The sequence below is a fragment of the Electrophorus electricus genome, chromosome 14 (assembly GCF_013358815.1).
Source record: "Electrophorus electricus isolate fEleEle1 chromosome 14, fEleEle1.pri, whole genome shotgun sequence".
Taxonomy (NCBI): domain Eukaryota; kingdom Metazoa; phylum Chordata; class Actinopteri; order Gymnotiformes; family Gymnotidae; genus Electrophorus; species Electrophorus electricus.
In genome coordinates, this window is record NC_049548.1 from 4706222 (window position 1) to 4730447 (window position 24226).

The window sequence follows — 24226 nt, forward strand, 5'->3', positions numbered from 1 at the left end:
TATGCTTTTACTCATCCCCTCTGATCCTTTCACTTGCCCTCTCTCTCTCTCTTTCTCCCTCTCTCTCTCTCTCTCTCTTTCTCCCTCTCCCTCTCTCTCTCTCTCCCTCTCCCTCTCCCTCTCTCTCTCTCTCTCTCTCTCTCTCTAGATTATATATATATATATATATATAAAATGTATCTATCTTTATTTTTCTCCCTTTCTACTTCTCTGCTCTCTCTTGTTTTTTTTGTTTTCTCTCTGTCTCTCCCACCTTCAGTCTGCTGATGTGGGTAGTGGACAGGGCTGTCATCAGATGGATGATGGGTATTGTTAACATGCCTGTAAGTCCTGCTAATAAACTGATGCAGCCTCTGCGTGATTGCTCCAGGAGGGGTTGTTGTCGAACTTCAGATGATTCCGTCTCCCTTAGTTGCTGCCCTGAGAATGCCGCAGACGGAAGTTGCTTTAGCCAAAGAAAAGAGGCTGACGTGTAGAAATGAACACGTTGGCAGGAGAACAGGGAGAGTGGACAGATTTCCTGCACACGTGGCCACCGAGGCGAGCGTACAGTGTGCTAACCTCCATGGGATTGCAGTGCTCCCTTGGAAATCAGACCATCTTTCTGTCTTTGGATCTTTGGGTTCTTGATAAATGATGATGATGATGATGATGATGATGATCATCTGTGTTTGCCTTCTACAACTGAGCATGTGTGTTCATGTGTGCAGGATCAGGTTTATATGTAGGTATAGTACCCTTTCATACATAGTTCAGGGAATAAAAATTGTATTCCATATGTGTGTTTGCGTGTATGTGTGTGATTTGACTTTCAAATATAATATAATTATATAATAATTACCCACTTAAGTGCTTGCTCTTTTAAGCTGGTGTTGTTCCTGAATAAACTATTATTTTGGAGCTGGTATTTATCAGTGTGGGACTGTACATTACCACTGTGTGTGGGTTTCAGATGGACTATACAGCTTCCCTCCTCTGCATACTGAAGTACCAGACTCAGCATCACTACTACGCCACTGACAGCCACTTCCCCTTTTCCCTGCTCCTCCTCTCCTCTCCTCTCCTCTCCTCTCCTCTCCTCTCCTCTCCTGCCCATGGTTTGCAGGGTACTGTGTGATGAACACTACCGCCTCAGGCTTCTTCTCTAGAATTTTCTTTTTTTCTATCTGTTGCTGCTCAGCGCCTCCCTCATCCTCTTCCTGTCTCTTCTCTCAGCATGCGTGTGCTGTGACGTCAGTGCCTGATTGTCACGGGAGCTCTGGAGTGGGTTTATGTGATAGAAGTGACTCCTGGGCATCCGAGACAACAACCACCACATGATTGTATTTTGGTTTTATATGTGGAGCATAACAACTTTTCCCCTTCTCACCTTACATCAACCCTACAAGCCTGAGGCTGAGAGGGACAACAGATCTGCATGCCAGTGTTAAATGTCCTTGTCAAGGACAGTTCAGACCTCTCATTTGAGTAATGGAGCAATGCATCAAAACAAACATGTGGAGCAAGAAAGTCTCTTGCGCACAGCGAGCGGAACCCCAACCTAGCATTTCTTTCCAGTGTTCCAATGCCACAAACCACTCTTTCAGCTCTCTCTCTCTTTCACACAGTGATTGGAAACCTAGTCTAGTGTTTCTCGGTATTAAATCTGGGCTGCCTGCTGAAGTCACCATGTGACAGCATAATAAACCAGCACATCTTCTGCACCATGCTCAGAAATCTGAGCTTTAAAAGAGCTCATATCTGAGTCTTTGCTTCCACATGTCATTGAGATATGCATGCCGGCCATGATGCCACAATGCAGGACCCTTTCAATCACACCAACATGTCCACCACCATCACTGAGCTCAGGTGAATTCATGCATACGTGATGAATGAGGAGCATCACAAGCGTATCTCTGTGTGACTTTTTGCGCCAAGTTTCACTCAAATTTCATTGTAAATTTTTTTATACATTTATTCTAACGTAATTATAATTGAAGTATTTATTGTGTATTTATTTTTGCAATTATTTATTTTTGTGTAAAAAACACACTGTAATTTCAACATTTCTCCAATGTTGAGGCTCTTCACAACTCACAAAAGCCAAAGTGCATGCACAACTGGGTAACCACCATTACCAAAAACTAAATTAATAAAACTGGGGTCACAAATGTCTTCCATTTGATGCTCCAGTGTGTTGATATCATTACAATGAATCATGATGCCTTAATGCATATACTGCATGCATAACGGTGTCAGTGAGGCTGAGTATGGTCTTAGTCACCAGGAGGCCAATGTGGGTTTGTTTAAAAAGGTTCAGCAAGCGATAGGACTGTGAGTTAAAAGTGAGCTTGATGGGGGCTAAGTCTGGAAAGACAGACCTCACTGTTAAGCCTTCTAGAGATGTCATGGGCTTAATTTAACGAAACACAGATGAAGGGAAATGACAACCCCAGTGAAGAGCTTTGAAGTTAGTGTTCTTGTAGTGGGCTGGGCTGATGGAAAACCCTAATGGTTTGCCACAAGGTATTTAACATCTTAACCCTGCGTATAATTACATTTGTATATGTGTATAATCCTGACTCTCTACATACAAACACATAGTACAAATTCTATTCAACTTTGATGCCAGAACTGTCTGATACTGTCAGGATACGGCCCCTCCCCCGAACGCCTCTGTGTGCATGTGTGTGTTCATCAAAGTGGCCACGCCCTCACTGTGTCTCACACCTGCTCCTCGTTGTGTCATTAGCATACATGTATAAAAGTCTATAGTTTACGCGTTTGTGTTGTCGGTGTTTGACCCCGTTAGCCTGTGTGCTAAGTGTTATATGTTATGTGTGCAAATAAACGTATGTCCTTGTGCCTGCAACTCGTCCGCGCAGCCTGCTTGAACCTCCTCGTTACAGAAACGACCGACAAAGGATGCCTGGGAAAGGGAAGAAAAGGGGTAAAAGGAGTAGTAAACACCCCCCACAGCCCTTGCAGGGAAGCCCTCCGTGTTCTTGGGCACACTCCCGACTCCCACAGTAGGGGAGAGCAGTCCAGGTGAGTGCGGACACTGGGGAGTCATACGGAACCGCGTCTGGGCACCGGGACTGGTACAATGATGGCCTGTACTCGGGAGTTGGACTCCATAGACTCCTGTCCACAACAGGGGAGGAACGCACTGGACGATTTTGGGCCCTGATTATGGTCCGGGGTCGGACTCTGCTGAGTCCTACAGAGATCAGACGGACTACAAGAACCGGCACTCGGAAGAGGACTCCACTGGGTCCTACGACCCCTACATGGATCACCATAAGGGATGATTGTGGAAAGAAAGGGGAGTACAGCGACATCAGTCTGCGGTCGGACATGGGGTCTGATTATGCGGAGGATCCACCGATGGAGGTGGAGGAGGTCCTCCATGGGGATTCTCCCGCAGACAGTGATGCTTTGTCTGTCGTCTCCGAGAACGACGCGCCTCCGGCACCTACGAGGTGGCCCAAGGCTCCAACCAGGAGGTATCGCCTAGGCACAAACAAGCCAGCGCGAAACAACTAGAGGCAGCCTCATTCAAGGAGAGAACTCCCTTCGCTAGGGCACACAGCCCTGGAACTCTTGCACCCATACCAAAGCCTACAGGAAGGAGAGGAGGCGATACCAGTGCCCACTCTAGAGACGGGCAAGGTGGCTGGTGCGCCCCTTGTGGAGGGACAGCAGAGGTTGCCGCCCCCCAAATCGGTGAGAGGCGAGTCCCCGCTGGTAGGTTGGACTGCAGCCCAGCCGACAACTGGGTAACAGCCCAGGGCTCTCGCCGGCTTACCTGGACTTGTAAACTTGTTAAATAATGTTGTACCCGTCTCAGTCACTATGTCTGTCCCCGTCACGTTATTTGCGCCAGTCGTTTTGTCCCCTTTGATGTCTGTGTCTGTCCCTGTCTGTTGTCATCTTGGTGCCTGTCTTTGCCCCCTCTGTCTTGCTCACGCTGGCCCGTGTCGGGTCGTTCGGTCCTCCGGCCTCACCATTTGACGTTGGACTTGGGGCTGCGGCCCAATAGGCTGTCGTGCCGGGAGTCGCACCGTTGGGGAGGGGCTCTGTCACAATGCGGCCCCTCTACACCCCGACCGCCTCTGTGTGTTTGTGTGTGTGTGTGTGTTCGTCAAAGTGGCCACGCCCTCCCTGTGTCTCACACCTGCTCCTCATTGTGTCATTAGCATACATGTAAAAGTCTATAGTTTACGCGTTTGTGTTGTCGGTGTTAGCCTGTGTGCTAAGTGTTATATGTTATGTGTGCAAATAAACGTATGTTCTTGTGTCTGTAACTTGTCCCTGCATCCTGCTTGAACCTCCTCATTACAGATACATAGAATTCTTATAGTATATACACATTTTCTATGAAGAACCATGCTAAGGAACTTTTTCAGTTTTGAAAAAGCTTTCAAATCATTTGAAATCTATGTATGTTTTACATCACATATTTATTCTGTATTATTATTATTATGCATGGCCCCTAGATTGTTTACCCTCTCATAAGGATTTCTGTCCTTCCACTGCCCTGCAGAAGACAAAAATCCTCAGCATGGCTTCAGAAATAAACAGGATGGAGGAAGGAGCACAACAGGGTTGTCATGAAATCAGTTGCAGGCCCAAGCTGCCTGATGGTAATTGAGGCTGTCCCAGGGGCTGAGCTGCTCTGTGCAGTGGAGTGTTGAAGCGCATGGCTTTGTAGCTTGCCAGGGAAAACGCTAAGCAGGGCTGTGTTAGCGAGGGTAAGGATGCTGTGTTGGTGCATGACTCCACGCTTGTTGATTGCTGCACCTTTTTAATTTTTTTTACTTTTACACCGGCCTGGACAGGAACATGCTCAACTTGCCAACGTTTAAAAGCCATTTCTTCCTGGTCTGTTACGTGACTCCTGGTCCATTTCTTCCTGGTCTGTTACGTGACTAAGGTTGGACCGAACCTTACGAAGTGTCTATTTGTATTATCCACAGTGTGTTCCTTTGTAGAACACAATCAATTGTCAAAGTGACCAGGGAGGGTTTTCTTTAATCAAGGTTTCTGATTAAACTTTAGCCCACAGGCTAAAGCGACTGTCCAATAGCAATGTTCTCTGCTCCTATTGTACAGTATGGATGTTGGGGTTAAGTTATCTGGCTAAGTGAGAATTACTATTTCATGAGATACTCTCTCTGTCAATTCTTTTTAAAGTGATATGATCATTTTCCCAAGTGTCTTCTTATTTTATTTTTTTATTTATTTTTGGCTTGTACCTCATTCAAGATTCCTTGGGTCCATCTTGGTCAAATAAAACATTTATCATAATCCTTGTGAAAAGTTAGGCATTGTGTTTGCTTTCACCTAGTGTGCAGAGTTTTGGTAATTGGTTGCCCAAGCAAATCATTATAAACAGTGCACTCGATATTCGAGTCAATCGTGCTTATATAACCATAGTCGAACTTTCTATCATAGACGAAGTTGCTCCAAAATTCTCCACAAGAGGGCACAATTAACACTCGAGTAACGTTTATGTGTGTTGGGACCATCAGTAGGCTATGTGTGCAACACGTGATTGCTGTCAAAAATCAGTATTTACTTATAGTACACAAAAATAACCTTTTGGCTTGGCTACTTATGTAGCTAGGGTTTATTGCTCTTGAATTCCGTATTCGTGTGAGTATAAACATGACACAATGGAATCCAACCATTTATCTAGTACATTAACCGCTAATTTTATTATACATTATTATATAATTTTATTATACGTATATGGCATTACTATTAAAACAATATTGTTTAAGGATGCTTGTTTCGATTATTTTTCCTGACCGGTAAACGACGCTCGTTAATCGACCATTAACCGTTAACCGTCACGATTAAAATGTACTATTTAGAATGGACCATGTTTCTGAAAACAATATCAATACAACATTTTTTTTTTTCATAAAATGGACAATGTAACATTTTCCTCCTAGCTAGAATCGTGCAGAAAGATTCTCAGCTATATTTCTTAAATTAAATAATACAATACAATTTTGGTAATATTATTAATAATGATTAATATTGAAGTAACACCGACTTTCCTGGTTTTGACAAAAATATTTCGTTGGAATTACCTTTTTTATTAATCAGTTAAATTTTACTATTTAACTAATTAATATTTTATTATTATCTGGTAATAAACAGTTAAACTCTTAATATGTGCATTCCTACTTAAGATTACTATGAATTTATCTTAAGAGGGGTTTTGGAAATGTGCAAATAATATGCTTCGCATCGGTAACTATTTCTTTACTTTTTAGTTTTTGAAACACCAAGTAGTACAAATACATCATCAGTGATGTTTCAGGTCTTCCATCATCAGACATCTTAGCCCGGGTGACACAGCTGAGGTTGATCAGTCATGGACTCATGGATCACTCTTTTTGGTCCTACATGTAGAGGGTCTTTTGTTACTGTATTTACTTACTCCTTCACTGCTTACCTTCAACCAATGACCGAAGTGAATAGTGCTTATATCAGTTGGGCTGCTGTTGCAATATTCAAAACAACTGTTTTGCTACTTTTCTAAAGCACTGAAATTGGTGCAGGCGAAGGTTTAATGTGGGTAAAGCTTAACAAACTTGTCTTGCTACAAATTATAATTAACAAATATGTCAGAAAGAGCAAATTCTATTGCATAGCCCAGCATGAGAATATCATGTGCATATGTGTAACAAATGTTATAAAGTTCCTTAATGACCAAACAGCCTGCTTTGTCAGAGATTTACCATTGGGCTAGCCTAATTTATGGTTTAACCTAGTAAACATGTGCAGCAGATTGGATACTTTACAGGGAATTGGTGTCAGCAATATATAATGCTGGTATTTTACTCTAGTTAGTGGGTACAGGACAACAGTCACAGGAACTGACACCTGGTTCACCAGTGATGTATAATCCAGAATAACAATTGACCATTTGTGTTTATTGCAAAATGGCCACTGAGACCTGACCACCCTTATTGCTGTGAGACCACAGATGTGCACAGCAGCAGAAGTAGATGACAGCAAGATTTCATATACCAGAGTTTGGCCTCCAAATCCCCCATTTGGCTCAACTAACTATCCCAGAAGTCCCAGTCCATTGTCACATGCCATGGTCTTTTGCAGAACAGGCATTATCTTCAGAATTTGGAAGTCCAAATTTGAAGTATCAGCAAGCTTTAGCTTTTTCCCCAGTCCTGTGTAGTATGGTGTATCAGATGAGCATTTAACACCCTTGTCTTTAAAATGCTCACTAAGCTTTCACACCTTCAGTTCAGGAACAGGAAACTCTACTTACATCAAAGAAGATACTATTGTTTAAAATAATAATAAACAAAACCAAAAACTAAGATGCTGCTATTAACTTGTTGGGGTATTTAATCTTCCCATTTGGAAAGATAATAGAAACATTCCCCACTTCAGCATGTAAGTGATCCCAAAGCTACAAGGGAAGGAATGGTTAGCTTTTGTTCTATGTGGGTTGGCCAAAAAGGTGTTTTTCCAGTAATGTGTATGCATAGCAATGTCACTATGTGTGGGCCACATACATGTGATTAGCCAGTTCCAGTAAGAAGCAGTGTGAGAAATTAGGCTTTAGCAATTTTTGCCGCGAAATTTAGAAAGACCTGCTGCTAAACCGGGGGGGCAGAAGGAAGTGAGAATCTGGTTGTGAACTGGCTCACTATGATGCACTCTTGACTTTGTGTTATTAAATGAATTCAGAGATATGGCACCCCTAAATATTGTTTAGAAAAGCATTTAATTGATTAACATTCAACAATTATTTATGCTTTTTAATAAAGCCAGGCTAGAGTGGTGTTATATTCACTTCACCAGTAACACAGTCTACCACTACGGAGGGATGGAAATGTTCAACATAGCTAACACGTGTTTTGAGGAATCTGACCTCAAGATCAGTTTAACTGCAGTTTGAACCTCAAGTACAAGATTTCTGGCAGTGGACTACATTTACAGCTTCTTGTCTATATGTTACATTCTCAGACAATTGGCTTTATGAGACAGCTATAATTGCATTAGTCTAGATGCACACATAAAAAAACATAAAAAATGAATGTGTATGCTTTATTAAGAACAATAATGTTTGCATCTAGTTCAGTAAACTGTTGATTCAACCAGTTGGATTATGAGGAAACTCTAAATATTTGACAGGGTTAAAATATGTATTAGATAAAACACAATACTTTAACTTGTGATAAGGTAAAACACTACATGTGATAAAGAAATAATGCAACCTTGGTTCTCTGCATTAATTTAGGCCAACTCAGAACTGCATAGATCATATCATAAGATGAGTTGTCAGCTATAGTATTGCTTAATGCTACAGGAGTGTTAGTCCACTTCCTAACAGATCTGATAGACTTAAGACCTGATTGAAAAGAGCTGTGAGCTCTGAGTTTCAAACAGAGGCATATTTGAGCTGCACATCTGATTGGTAATTTCTGAATGCAAATTCTTACATTCAAGGAAATACGGTGGTTGAGGGCTTTTGTCTAAGGACCAGCGTTTTCAGCGCTGTGCCCTCTTTTATCCCAGGAAGTTCAGAATTTCTTCAGATTACAAAGCTGATGTTTGCTTCACACACTCTGAGCTGAAACATCTGCTTGACATTGTATTGCTGCTATAGCACTCTGCATTTTGATACAGCTTTCCATATTAGGCACCCAGTTTACAATACTCTCAGAAGTGTTCTCTCCTGTACTGCTGCCACAAATGCTGATCATTTGGACTGGAATTATTCAAAAGGATTCAAGAAAATTTGCATTATTGCGCATGCTCTGGTCAACCAAAAAATTCATGTAATGGCTGAAACATTTTCTGCATATGATTCAAAAGATTTGCCATTATTCTGTTTCAGCCAAGAATATTCTAGTATGTCTATGACCCTAAAAGTCAAGGCAGCACTGACTGAGTCAGTGACGCACAGGTTGCAGTATTGTATGTGAGCTCAAAGCATCTGTCAACTTATGTATTCATTCATTTGGAAATGAGGTGATTGCAGCTTTCCAAACATCTCTTAACTCAAGCTGAAAAGCACCCATTAAAATGGCCCTTTCACAGGAAACTGTTCAATGTCTGTCTGAAAAGCAAAACACTTCCTGATGGTGGCTGCCCAATAGTTGACCCCTCACCATTTAGACTACTGCTGCCAACAAATATTCCATTATTATTAGATTATATAATCAAATTGTAAAACACTCAGACATAATGGTCCCAGTTCATTTAAGCCCCCTGTTTACACACTGCCACTCTTGTGATCCACCTGTTTTTCCAGCTCTGAACAGATCTCTTCCTGAATCAAGTGATGTCTCTCTTTTCTCTGGTTTTTTATCATAGTGAGATCTTGTGAAGCTACCACCTTCCTAGCTTTACACTACTTTAAACTGCTCTGTCAGGCCAGTAAAACGAAGTTACAAATGATCAGAGCGCCCATAAAGGGCAGAGCTGCTGAGGCTCTTTGGTAGGCCCACCTATGAAGGCACTAGCTGATGTTTTTCTCGAATCCATCCATGATAATAATCAAAACGTAATTGATCAGCAGTGCCTGGAGAAGTATTGGCAAGTCTAGCTCATGCCATGAGTGTCTCCACACCCTGTATGAGTCATCAACATCCTGGCACTGATGATGTAGTCAAGTCAGCCCTGAAAGCTCTGATTGGAGGTTGCCTCATATCTGATTCAGACAAGGGTCCACTGACTTTACAAACATGTTAATCGCCAGAGCAAACAAGGACATTGATATGGCACAACCAGTAATTATTACTTTCTCTAAGTGATGCCATGAACACATTTGTAGTTCCAGAGATGAAACCGAAACTGTTAGACTAGCTCGTGATGAGGTCTTTGCTCTTCTCTGAGACATGTCTCTGAGACATCAGTGTTGTTGCCACAAGATTATGTGAAATGGATCCATAAGCATTGGCAAGGTCCAACCAAAGGTCTCCTTTGTTCTCCCTTGCATCATAGATCAACTTGATAACCAAGTCTGTATACTCTATGCAGTCTGGCATGCCAGGGACTCTTCCATTCTGCAACATGGTATCTATGAAAGAATTCCTCAGGAGGTTCTCTTGCTACCTGATGATTCCTCAGGAGGTAGCAAGAATCTTTAAAAAGATGTCCGTACTGATCAGAGAAATGCTGTGGAGCCATGTGATATAACTTGCTTTGGAATCTTGATGTCTTCTGTCATTTCTGCTTGGCTACCTTCCTCCTCTGCCATATTACCCTTAGACAAAGCTTGGACACTCCACTTTGCTCTGACGCTGAGCTGGTCTGGGCTCCTCTGATTACGTCCTGACTTCTGTCAGGGAGGGCTCCTTCGTGTTGAATTTTATTGAGGGTTTAGGTGGTGCAATTGGCTCTTTACAGTGGCCCAGATATTCTTAGCACTGTAAATGTCACTAACATACCAGTCGATTCTGACAATCAACTGAGGTCTGCAGTCGACTCCTCCACTGACTCTTTGAGGGCTACAACCTCATCAAACTGGTGTTGTTCAGTTTCCTGGTGATGTTGAGACCCAGTGATGTTGGGGCGCTAACCTTCACTGCCCTGGTTACTGTCTCACTGTGCTGCCCACTGTCTTTCCAGTTGTCATCACCCTGTTCGTCATTATCCAGCCTTTCCTGGAAGTCACCAGTCAAAAATACTTGGTCTAACTCTGTTGTCCGTATTTCTTAATGATATTCCTTTTGTTGTTAACAACTCATATTAATTTATATGCAGATACAATTTTGTGTGTCACTGGTTCATCTCCTGATATTGTGTTAAATTCACTTCAGGATAGTTGCCTCAAAGTTCAACAGACTTTTAATTGCCTTAATTGATCATTAAATGCAACCAAGGCTAAAATTATGTGGTTTGGTCAGACGGGTCTGTGCCCCCTCCCATCTGTGACATTACAACTGGTGATGGAACCATCCTAGAGCAGGTTGCTGTTTATAGATACCTAAGAATTTGGCTAGAAAGTGCATTGACTTTTTCATCATGTCTCCGTTTTGTGGTCAACGGTTCAAGCAAAACTTTTCTGTATAGGAATCATTCCTCCTTTACACCTGCTGTGAAATGTATGATTGTTCAAAAGACCATGCTTGTTTGATTATGGAGATGTAATTTATAGATTGCATGCAAAGGTACCCTTCAAAAGCTTGAGACATTTTATTATTCTGCTACTTGATTCATTACAAAAGCCCCCTCTAAAACACGCCTCTGCACTTTGTAGTCTCTGGTTAAATGTCCCTCTCTGCACACTCACTATAACTCCACTGATTTACACTCATTTATAAAAGTATTCTTGAATATTCACCCCCTAATTGCAAATCATTGCAGACAGTTTGTGTGGCTAAGTACAATATGAGTTCTACCCTTTACATCACAGGGAGGCCCCTAAATCTAACACATCCTGTGGCCTGGCCTGATATCGTTTCCTTCAGCTGCTGATAATGACTGGAATCTGTTACAGAGAACTCTACAACTGGTTACATTTTTCTCAGTTCTGCTTTTAAGAGTACTTATGGACATTTTAATGATACTTGTAAATGATTTACTTCTGTTTGATTTGTTTTACTTTTGCTTGAATAAAAAGGCTTTTCCCCATCCCTTCCCTACAGATGAGATCTTGCCACGAAAAAAACATTAGTCATTTCCCCTTTTTGTGTCAACAGTTATTTTCCTTTTTGATTTTGTACACTTTACATTAAAATAAATTACAGTTCTAAATATGCTTTATTTAGACTTACCTTAACTAATTGGGCATTAAAAAAAAATACAACTCGCAATAATACTTTGTTATTGGTTTTTTTCTTAGAATGCAGAACAGTATGTTTTTTGTTGCAAGGGCTCAAGTATCTTCTGCACTTGCCAGGCTGTGATTATTAATAATAATTTGTTCTTAATGTCTTGTCTGGTTGAAATAAAGGTTAAATGAGCTAGTTCTTGGAACACTGGGTGGTGCAACTTGAGCTTTCAATCTCTGCCCTGCACTTGGCTACCACTAGGAGGAATTTCACCTTCTTATGCTTGTGGGCTGATATCTAGATATCTATTTTTATAAGCAGTGATTATATAAACAATTTAATGGTAAATGTGAAAAACTGTAATTGAATGAATGGTAAACAGATTTTCTGCTGGCTTTAAAGTTTTATTGCCATTTCTACAACATATTTTTATTAACTGCTCAATTAGAATATAGTAAAATGATTGAAGCCTTTGAAAATTAGATCAACAAGGTCAACAAGCCAAAGTTCTTGTTCTGATCATTTGTCTAAACACAACAAATTGAGTTACAAGTGTTACATGTGTAATCTGTAATTTCATCAGTATGCTCAGTATGTTGTTTTTGCAGCATAAGAGCTAGTCATATTTCTCCCTCTCCATGTTTGATTTAATCATTGCTTTTACGCTGTGTCCTTAGGTGGGTGCAGGGGAATGTGAGAAGATTTTTAGATCATCTCAAGCAACACTGGATGAAAGTGAAAGTCCCATCTCTCTCTCTCTCTCTCTCTCTCTCTCTCTCTCTCTCTCTCACTCTCACTCTGTGTGTGTGTGCTTTTGTATCTGTGTGTGGCTGTGTATGTGGTTGTTTTATGAGGTGGCTGTGTTAGAATTGCGGAGCTGTATGTGTGATGTGTTTCAAAGCTGAGTAAGCTTAGAGGCTTCTGGGAGCTACACAACCACATTATGAGCTGGGTTCTAATAACTAAAGAGACTGATGACGCACAGCCACACCACAATGAAAAATAACGTCTTTTGGGGGGCAATGCTGAACTTTTAGCATCAGTTGGAGAGTGGTTATGGATAGATCCAGAGAAAAATAAGACCTTGTAAAGACCAGAGTAATGCAGGAATAGATAGAAGATGGGTAGGAGTGTGTGTGTATTTTAAGATGCTTTTAATGTGTCAGTTTACCATTTTTAAAATAAACTCGTCTGAACTCCTCCTGCTACCCCTAACCCCCCCCCCCCCCCCCCCCCCCCCCCCCAGGGCCCCTGTAGCAAGTCAGACATGTGGGAGTAAGGCTAATAATTTGCATTCTTCCCTTACATCAGCCATCTGACACTCAGACATCCTCCCTCCTTCTCCAGCTCTGCCAAAGACACAAATCCCATTGATTATGTATGTCTGAGTCACATGTTGTCCTCCACAGCAAAGTGTTGTGTCTGACATTTTTTTCTTCCTTTGTATTTTGTGCATTGATGTAAATTACTCGGACACGTTTCTTCCAATGAGGACCCAGCCCTTTGCCATGCAGTGCGTATGGCCATGCAAAAGCATTTGCTGCGTAGTTGTGATGGTGGCAGCAGGTAGCTGTAGTATCAGTGCCTGCCTCACTCCCACTCTGCGGTAAAAATACACCGTAATGCTCTTCTCTGCCCACCAGACTCAGCACTCTCTTTTCCTCAACAGAGCTCCATGCTGCCTGTCCCTGCTTGGCCAGCCTATGCAAGTCCTGTCTGCCTACACACCACATCAAGAAGGGTGGAAGAATACTGGAGTAATGAGTCAAAACAAGCGTGTGGTCAAAACAAACTAATGCATAGGGGTCTCTAGCCATCTCCTGAGTGAGTCATTTCTCAGGTTATATGCAGCAAGTCTAGTTAGATAAGAGAAGGTCCTGTCACTATGACATCATGGACACTTGTCAGAAGTCTTGAGCAGCCCTCACACGTGGCTGGATTTCTTTGTATGGCTGGTTTGAAGATAAAGATTAAATGCAAATGCATCATATGCTATGACCGACAATGGTTTGATGACCACACATCATAACATTGAACCCAACACTAAACCAACCCACTGTCTTTGGTGTTGGTTTGATTTAAAACTACAGCTCATGAAGAGTTTAGTTTCATGGTGTCTTGCAGTTAGGTAATGGAAAAGAACAGATGTTGATGTTTTTTTCTCATTAGCCAAGCTTTTCAGCATGTCTTGCCTCATTATTTTTCACTCTGCAGCTTGGATTTAGCAGCCTTCTAGGACATGGTGCTCCCCTAAGTTTATTGTACTGAGTCAGTGATTTGTCATATTTCACGACCTTTCTCTCAGTTTGTAAAAGGGCTTAGTACCTCATTGTACTCCCCAACCAGAGCACAAGAGAACATGAGAGAGGGACTCGGAGTATGTGAGAGAGAGGCTGTGTGTGTGAGAAGGACAGAGAGTGTGTGAATCTGCATACCTATGGCATGGTGGCACTCAGTTTCTCATGGCTAGTGGTGCCACATCTTGCCTGCGAGCTAACAGTCAGCAAAACAACATCCATCAGCCCAGTGCTGGAGCAGCTGCAGCTGCGAGTAAAAAATAAAAATAAAAGGCTAAAGCCTGCAGGTGTTTTGATTGAGCCAGCCAGGTGACCCTGGCAGTGGGTGGAGGGTAATGGACATGCTGAGGCATGGCCAGGGAACAGTGATGACCAGGTCTAATCAGGCTCGGGAGAGCAGAGGCTCACAGCACTGGTGCAGCTATGTATAAACAAGTGTTTATTCAGTGATAAAATCACAGTAAGGCTCACATTACCAGTTAATGTATAATTCAGAATAGCTGTTCTGGTTCACCAATGTATTCTCTTTTGTTCTTCTCTCTTCTCTAGGCAGCCAGCAGACCTTTAAACCCCCCCAAACATATCTGAGTGGTCCTTGAGTTGAGTAGGAAATAATATTGGGCAGATGAACAGATGAATTTAGTTTGATTGTTGTTAAGGCTCCTCAGTAGTTTGACAGGCAACTCAAAGCCCTGCCCATCACTGTGTGTGTTTGTGTGAATAGGCAGTAGAAGGTGAGTGTTAGAGCTCACGTTCCACACTGCTAAGTCCTACCCCTGTCTGGGAACTAACACAGTGATTAGTACTGAGGATAAGAACAGCCTTAATGAACAAAAGTGATTGTCTCTAGATATTATCATGAATTCCTCTAGTGTGTGTGTGTGTGTGTGTGTGTGTGTGTGTGTGTGTGTTTTGAGGTAGACTCGGTGAAAAAGAACAATCTTTGACAGATGGTATCTCTTTTATTTTCTAACACATTGCAGTCTGTACATTACTTGTGATTTTTTTTAAATGTTTTTACATATGCACATTAAGATCAGACAGAACTTATCATCCTTTGTTGTACACCCAGTGAGTGCTGCCAATGCCTTACTGTATGTAGCACAAATTCATAATCTACACATATTATCACTGCTTAAAATAATTATGCCAACTCATGTGCATCTTTTTCAGACAACACTGCCCAATACAACATTTAAAAATGTAATGTATCTAAATTTACATTTTCAGGATTTGGCAGATGGTCTTATCCAGAGCAGCTTACATATTTAGAAATATGACAGTACATGTGCTGCCTGAGACACAAACCCATAACCTGTTAATATTTTTGCCTTACCTGCTCCAGTAGGTGAGCAGAAATCTAGTTTAAATTGTAAATCACTTTGGCAACACCAGTAATCTTCATTCTTCATGATTACGTATAATATGTTATCTATTTAAAGGCACTGTCCTCCATTGCTCTTTCCCTGGAGCGAGCTGTAATGCTTCATGTTTGTGACCTTTGCTGGACAACGTATTACAGTACATTATTATGGAACATAGATGTATACATACATGTCAGGTTTTCCATTTGAATCCCAAAAGTAATTGACATTCTAGAGGTTAACTGAGTGATTAAAGTTAATTTACACCTTTGTCATTAAAGCCATGAGGTAGAATAGACAAAATATCAAAATAGCTTAGATTAAATACTTTATTAGCAGAAGTAATCAAGAAGAATTTTCCCCAAACCACAGCCAGACACTGCAGTTGCAATCAATTCAAAATGAGCAGAACATGGGGCGCTGTAATGGAGCAGTTACTTCAAGTGTTGTTATCAAGAGAACGCTAGCTGAAGTCCCAGTGATGCTCCATGCTTGGAGCCAGGAGGACAGAGAGCCTGTCTGGGGGAGGAGTGTCCCCTTGTTTCCCTCACTGTTGTTCTCTATTGTTCATTACCATGCTAACAAATTGCATCTATCTGTTAGGTTGGTGAATTTTTAACCTAGGACCCACCAGATGGGCCACAATGTTCTTCCATGCAATCTCCTAATAAACTTAAACCAAGCAATCAAGAACAGCAAATATCAGGGAATGGTGTACTGCAAGCTAGGTTTGATCAACAAGGTCAAGGTGGGCTAATAGAAATGCTATTAGGACACACATGCAGAACAGGGCAGATGGAAATAAATATACCTAATATTTAAGTATATAGCAACATATGCTTGTGTGTGTGTGTGTGTGTGTGTGTGTGTGTGTGTGTGTGTGTGTGTGTGTGTGTGTGTGTGTGTGTGTGTGTGTGTGTGTGTATATATATATATATATATATATATATATATATATATACACATACAGCACATATTTCCTTTGTGTAAAAAATAGATAATCAATAAATAATTCAATATTATTGTACTCTTACTGTATTGTATTCTACTATATATGGTTTTCATATCTGTCCAATAAGATGTCAGAATGTGTATGCGCACGCACTTCATATGCATTTTAAATGCTGCCATCTCTGCCCTACAGTCATTGCCCTAATGGCAGTGGAGAGCAATGGAATTACTAATGGGACTCTAGAGGACCTAAAACCTCTCTTAATGAAGCTCTAACCTGGTGGTGAAAAAACACACACACAGAGAGAGAGAGAGAGGGAGAGAGAGAGAGAGAGAGAGAGAGAGAGAGAGAGAGACGGAGAGAGAGAGAGAGAGGAAGTGGGAGAGAGAGAGAGAGAGGGAGGGGGAGAGAGACGGAGAGAGAGAGGGAGAGGGAGTGGGAGAGAGAGAGAGAGAGAGAGAGAGGGAGAGAGAGAGGGAGAGAGAGAGACGGAGAGAGAGAGGGAGTGGGAGAGAGAGAGAGAGAGAGAGAGAGGGAGAGAGAGAGGGAGAGAGAGAGAGAGAGGGAGTGGGAGAGAGAGAGGGGGAGAGAGAGAGAGGGAGTGGGAGAGAGAGAGAGAGGGAGAGAGAGAGAGACCAACTACAGAGACACGGGAGTGAAAGCAGAAAGGGGGCGAGAGAGAACCTAGACGGAGGGAGGGAGGGAGAGCGTGAGGGAGAAGGCTACCTACCGCTGGCTGTAAGAAGCACACCCTTCCCATCCAGCTACCTATCCTGCTTTTGCACTCTGACAAGACGTCAGTCCTGTATTGTAATCAGTGTATTAATGCCTGCTAGCGCACTCTCAGATACCACAGCAGTGATGAGATGGATGAAGGTTTTTGAGTTTAATTCGACCATATGTATGACAACCATAACAAAAGCAGACCAAACGTCCACCCACAGAAGCAGAATCGCCACACAGACTTTGGGGCGAGCAGATTAATAGCAAGATTTTACATGTTCCGGAAATTACAATATGGTCCAGCAGCTCCACACGTTCCCCCTCATCAGTATCATCTATCTCTGCCTTCCTCCCTGTGTCCATGCTGCTAACCCCTGCCTGAGCAAATGGATCAGTATTTGTGTGGGTGTTCTTTTGGATTACCCCTGAAGGAGAGCGAGCAGGAGGGAGAGAAAGCGTGAGGAGAAAGCTTGGCAAAGGAGTTTTGTACACATAAAGTATATACACACGCAAGCGCTCGAAAATAGCTCAGTGAGCAAGGATGGCTGACTCATTTTGTGTGCAGTGAATTCTCTTCACACCTCCGTACCACATCGGATGGATAGCCTGATGTTACATGCTTCTCCATGTTATCTTATGCACAGCGTGTGATGTGTTTGAGGGTGTCCCCCCACCCCCCCGCCTCCGCCTCCGTGCTGCTGCCATTGTTATGACATCGCCGTTCATCTCGTGCTGGCTCCGACCTGCCCCTAGGCTGGAGTGGGGATGTTGTCTGTAAACAGGATTTGGTGAACGCACCGGACTCGATCCGTGGTGAGCCGACAGCTGTGCGTGGCTCCTGAGGCAGGGAGGCAAGCATGCCACAGGGTGGGGGTTGCACCGAGCTGAAGCCCCGCCCCGAGCTCCGTGGCAACTGGCAGTCCTGACACCGGTCCCTCTTAAACTATCTCTCCAGGGAGTCTTTACAGTATTTGTTTGATCCAGCATTCTTCAACAGCATACAGGAGAGCCCTAAATACAGTAGCCAGTGACATCAAATCAATAGTGCAATCATGGTTTTATAAATGCTCATGGTCCTTCACGTTTAAGCTATATGGTCTGTTGACACAGGGTTCATCTTCTCTTGCTTTAAGAAGACTGTTCAGTAGTTGCTAGGTGATGGTGACATCTCTTTAATGGCATTAATGAGCAGCATCTGCTTAAGGGAGACCTGACAGCGCATTTCTCTTAACTAGCTCTGCCTGTGGTCTTCACTGAATAGTTTATGCCCTCTGCCAACCATGTCTCCACAGCGACCAGTCTCGCCATGCAGACAAGGTGAACGGCCTGAAAGGGCTCCACAGTACTGCGGAAAGCTGTGTGTCGCACAGAAGGCTGTGTGGCTTACACGTTAGCCAAGCCACTGAGGCTAATGAAGTGTGACAGACACAGAAGACAATCTGTGTCAACTCTGCACCTGGAAGCTGAATGTAATGAAAGTGTACCAGAAGTGAATAGGTCCACAAGATGCCAAGCTTGTATCTCAAATTCATATAATCCATAGGATATAAACATCTTGCTTTCTCTCTCTTTCTCATTTTCTCTCACACTGTCTCTCTCGGTGCATCTGTCCCAGGCTGAGGACGGGCAGTGAGAGATGGAGTCTCTGTTCGGGGGCGAACTAGGCTTGCTGGGTGGCACCGAAGGGCTGAAGGAGGATGGCTGTGGAGTGGGTTGGGCTGGTTCACCCTTACCCGAGGACATGTATTCAGCCTCTCACTTCGCGCTCATCAGCGCCTACCAGGACATCAAGACCCGGCTGGCCGGCCTGGAGAGGGAGAACACCGACATCAAGAGGAAGCTCAAGCTCTACGAGATAAAGGTAATGCACAGGGCCCCTGAGGAGGCTCCATGTAAGTGAGGCACCAAATCGAGAGCCAGCACCTATGAGCTTTGTCCTTCTGCATCCAGACTCCTACACAGTGGAACAGCTGCAATCAGGGATCACTCAGAGGGGTAGAATAAACAAACGGGCGTATCAGTACTGAGAGGGTGCGCTCCATGGGAGACATTAATAATAACGTCTGGGATCAGACAGGGCTCGTTAAGAGCACTGCTGAGTTCCTGACGTGTGCTATGAAAGAGCTTTATTTATAACCCAGCTGGCCCGGAGCTCAGTGGTATATAAACAACTCTTCCTTCCCTCAGTGATGAGGGTGTGGAGGAGCAGACACCCCATACAAAAATGTCACATATTTCAAATATTGCAATATATTCAGTTTAGCCTCCAGAATATTGCGAGATAAGTATTGCAAGATATTACATTTTTAACACACACGCACACATCTATCTATCTATCTATCTATCTATCTATCTATCTATCTATCTGTATATATATATATATATATATATATATATATATATATATATATATATATATAGAGAGAGAGAGAGAGAGAGAGAGAGAGAGAGAGAGAGAGAGAGAGAGAGAGAGAGAGAGAGAGAGAGGTCCTTCATCAGTATATATTCTCACCCATATACATACAACATGGGTCCTATAATATTGCGGTTCACCTGTGGGAGCAACTACAGTACTTTGGCTAACCAATTTATTCACCTTTAATTGCCTGCACCCAGCATGTTTGTGCATTGTTCTAGAACATCCTTATCAAATGTGTGTGCAGAGAAATGCAGCATCTGCCTTGCTGTGCCTGAAATTGAATCATTAATCTTCCTCACACTGTAGCAGTGCTGGGCTGAGTAAGGCCACTGCACACAGCCATACTGGACAGCCATGATCTCTCTAACCTTGTCCCTGGTGCTCTGAGTCTAAACGCTATAACTGTCTCATCCATGAGTTCCCTCAGCATGGGAACTGAATAAAATAAAGTCATAAGTGCAAATGATCACTGCTGATATGCAAACCATCATGCAGTGTCTATTAGACACCAGTTTAATGGTGGTCTTACATGTGCTGATGGTGCTGCACATTTAGCGCTCTTTAACTCTGCCCTGCCCCATAGGCGTGCTAGCAAGACTAGCCTCCAAACAACAGCTTCTTTAGGCAGGTGCCGCCAATAGCCTCCAAGGCTCTGGGCTCCACACAGCTCCACTTTCAGCAAAGGGATAAGTGTGGGAGCAGACTTATGCAGCCCTTACTAAAAAGAACTTTGCAGGACTGACAAATGCAGTATTTCCTAGAGCCATGTTTTCTCAATCGAGTCTTCACATCGTGGTGGAATCGCATGGAGGAGCTTCAATACAGCTTTGTCAGGTGTCCTCTTTCTTCCAGGGCAAACCCCCAACCAGTTTATCTTAGTGAAAAAAAGGATTTTGCTTTACTAAACAAAAAAGATTTGTTTTTTGTTTTTTGTTTAGCTCTGTCAACATATTTCACAGGCTACTGTAGTAATAAAATCTCCCACTTATTTATATAACCAGAGTTGAAGTTTTCTGCAATGCATGTAAAACAGTTCTTATTAAGGGTCTCAAAATATGAATATTAGTCAAAAATTTGTAATGGCCCAGGTGCCGCAGCGCGAGGAGCAGGATGTAGAGACTCCGTCGACATAGACAGACATTTATTTTAAAAGACAGAAGACAAAGGCACTCATATATAACATAAACGATGAACACAGACACGGGCACTGGTATAGTGAAAACGGACACGAATACGTTTAACATTAACGCTGTGAACATGAACAAGCACGTAAATGACATGAACGTGAATAAACGCACTGACAGGGTTTTAAATACACAAAGGCAGAACACCAACCAGGTGTATGCAGGCATGGTTACAAATACGATAAACAAACAAGACCCTCCCACTGCACGTGGCGGGCAAAATCACGTGACTCGTGGGAGGAGAGCGTTCCGTGACAAATTGAGCTTCACTGCCTAAAGGATTTGAAGTTTTTCACCTAAATCAGCGTGACTGTGATTTAATGCTGTGGAATATGTTACATACTCTCAGTGCCAAAAACAGTTGTACATCAGTGTGCAAGATGCACACTGAAGCCCTGCTTTGCAAAACACTAAAACATGGAAAACTAATTATGAGGCATTTATTGCTGGTTAGGAGAGGATGCACTGAATCACCTGTGGCATTTTCTGTGCAGTTCCCCATGATTGGTGACTTTGGCGATGACAGAAACTCCTACTGCTCATTTGAGTCCAAAGACACGGCCCTGCTCCAGTCGGAGAATGGCAATCTACAGCAGAGAATCAACATCCTCACTCATGAGGTGAGAGGAGAAGTTCATTACACTGTGTGGTACAACACAGCAGGGTGGATCTGCATGCTGTCCTATGACTCCTGGGCAACAGGGAGCCACTTTGCCTCCTGTGTGTGAAGGGCTGATGTAATGAGATCATAATCCCCCTTGCTTGCTGTGCCTCAGCTCAGCCACTTCTGAAGCCTCTCAACATTTCAGGAGGGCTGCTGTGTTTCTATAGCCAGCCAGCAGTCTCCAGCCTGATCTCTCATCTGCTCCTGCTCCCTTTCTTTCTGACGTTCGTTACTCTGGGTCTGCACCCCTCGGTCTTCACCTCTCTCCTTGTCTGGCTGTGGTCTGGCTCAGGACTTAACCATCTCCTTTCTTCTTGCCAGGAGTGTTTCATGCACTCCATCACACCTGGAATGTTACAGCAAGCTGGGCCTCAGCTCAGTCACAGGGCACTTTAAAATAAATTGCCTGTATCTGGGTTAGTGGAGCCTGATATACAGACCACCAGTGGGGACCACCAGGAGATCAGTGCTGAGAGGCTTACAATGGGATAATCATTGCAAAGGCTTATGTGTCTGTGTCGAACCAAAGTCTAGGCAACAAAATGAGGCATTTTATTTTAGATTTTTTTATTAATGTTTTTATTAAGGGTGGATTCTCTAAATTTCTGCATTTGAGGCCATGTTTATTATTTTGTTACTGAAGTTTGTGCTCCTGTTATCTTACAGAAACCTGACAGTTTCTTCTTTGGTCTTACTTTTCATTTGTGTGTGCCATTCAGCTTCAGAAGAGTAAGGAGCGTGAGGAACAGCTGGAAGATGTCATCCAGGCTTATGAGAAGATCCACATGGAGAAGAACAATCTCCAAAGAGACCTGGACAAGATGGTGAGACTGAGCCAAGCTGCTCACTAAAACATTCATACACAATTCTAATATCCATTCTAAGTTTGGCTTCAGAAACCACAGGCAGGAGTTATAAGTAGCCTTATCAGCTGCTTTAGGCCTCCATCTAACCAGGTGTCCATTTGATTAATCTGGACTATGCATAGCTACTAATTGGTTCCATGCCAAGATGTGCCAGATGATTTTTCTCTGATACAGCTATGCTGGGAGTGCAAAGTATTGAGTTCTTATTTTGAGATATTTGTATATGCATAATTACACTGTCGATATTATTCATGAGTCTCGAATGGCTTTGTATTTGGCTCTGGTGAAAAGACTGGGTTTTTGTAAATTACGTGATGCAAGCGTCAGAGCATCTGTGCCTCTCGCCACACTCACACATTCAAATAGCCATCATCTGTGGCATTTGCACATTCTCATCTTTTGCTATTGGCCCAAAGTCATTAGGCATCTTACAGAGTATCTAAAGCGTGAAATGTGATGTCCTTTCTCAGTCTATTCCTTGGTCTTGGTTATTTGGTTTTATAAGTCTTTATGAGTCTCTGTCTAAAGAGCTATTGCTGTCTCTGCCTTTATAGGCCTCTGCCTATAGACTTTTCCATTTTGTCTTGGTCTCTCACAGACGTCTCTAGTGGAGAACCACGTGGAGCGGATCCACAGTCTGGAGACGGCTCTGAGGCAGCGAGACAGCTCTCTCCACAAACTCACACAGCTGCACAGCAAAGACATGCAGTACCTACAACTCCATGCCAGCCCTGATCCACACAGTGAGTCCCACTCAGCTTTGCACGTGTGTGTGTGTGTGTGCGCATGCATGTTTTTAGCGCTCTCTTGCACAAAAATCAGATCTGCTGTTGCCATGTATCTTACTACTCTGCAAAGCATTTACAGAAATAAGTATGCCAATAGAACCAGAATATCATCCTGTTGGCCAAGCAATCTTATCTCAATGTTCGCAGTTGCTTTGAAAAGATAATCTAATGAATCTATCAATTTTCAAAATATTTTCACTATGAAAATTCAGTAGCAGTGTGTAACTGTCACTTTCTGTACTGTTCAGCAGTGCTCACTTATAGCATGTGTTAAACCATGCTTATCCTCCCCAGCCCCTTCCCAAAATAAGAGGAACTTTACTAGTCACTGCTATCCCTCTGCAGGCCATTGCTTGATTGCTATAGAAACAGGCCTTCCCACTCACTTTCTGTGGGCAGGATGAGCCATGGGAGAACAGCAAAACTCACAGGTCAATACCGTGGAGCTATGACCCTTTGAGCCCTGCCCCTTATGAAGACGAGATCAACTTTCTCAAAAGTTGACTCATGCTGTCTAATCGTGAAATCTCCAAATTCAACTTAATCAACGTTTTCAACTGGGTTGGAGGGTGGGCGGGTGTGCAGTGTTGTTATGTACGACACGAGAGATTAGTTTTGGGTTATGGGCAGAACCCAAAACTGAAAAGTGCAGAAAAGTGCAGAAAAAAAGAGAGAAAAAAAACCAACCCTGCGTGGGTGTGTGATAGTTCATACTTACTTATTGCTGAAACATCACAATAGGCGCCTGCTCAAGGACTGTTTCTTTATGAGCATCTGAATCACAGCACCCACGCCGGGGGAGATGCGGCCGAAGCTCCTATCCTCCATCACTGAGGCGTCATGCTTGGCAGGCTGAAAGGAGGAGGCGGCCGGGCCCAAGCCCAGGCCTGCTGGCCTGCCTCTCCATGCACACCTCATGCCACTGCCTCTACTGCAGCCAACACACATCATGTGCAATGCAGCGCTTGTGAACCCAAAGGGTTCTGTTGTTAAAGTAGCCAAAAGGGTTCTATGATGCATCTTTTTTATAGGGGACGCCTTCTGCCAGCCTGCATCTGTCGGCTTGCTAACGTCTGGAGCTGTGAGGGATCAAAGGCTGATTTGCCTCAAAGGCATTTGATGTTCAAGTGGACATCAGATAGGATATTGTAGGCTGAAATGCAGCTGGTGCTTTGAGGATAGCTTGTGTATTTTTCTGTCGTGTATGTGTGTGTGTGTGTCTGCC

General features: G+C 43.0%; 1 protein-coding gene across 2 annotated transcripts in view; it reads left to right on the forward strand.

Moving 5' to 3' along the window:
• The window catches only part of tbkbp1 (TBK1 binding protein 1), a 37778-nt gene that overhangs the window by 5263 nt on the left and 8289 nt on the right, over nucleotides 1-24226 (forward strand). For both annotated transcript variants that reach the window (XM_035533853.1, XM_035533854.1), the window contains exons 2-5: nucleotides 18696-18941; nucleotides 21178-21303; nucleotides 22067-22171; nucleotides 22812-22956. In XM_035533853.1, coding sequence (XP_035389746.1) covers nucleotides 18717-18941; nucleotides 21178-21303; nucleotides 22067-22171; nucleotides 22812-22956 — 601 coding nt within the window. In that variant the 5' untranslated portion in view covers nucleotides 18696-18716. The remainder of the gene's footprint in view (nucleotides 1-18695; nucleotides 18942-21177; nucleotides 21304-22066; nucleotides 22172-22811; nucleotides 22957-24226) is intronic.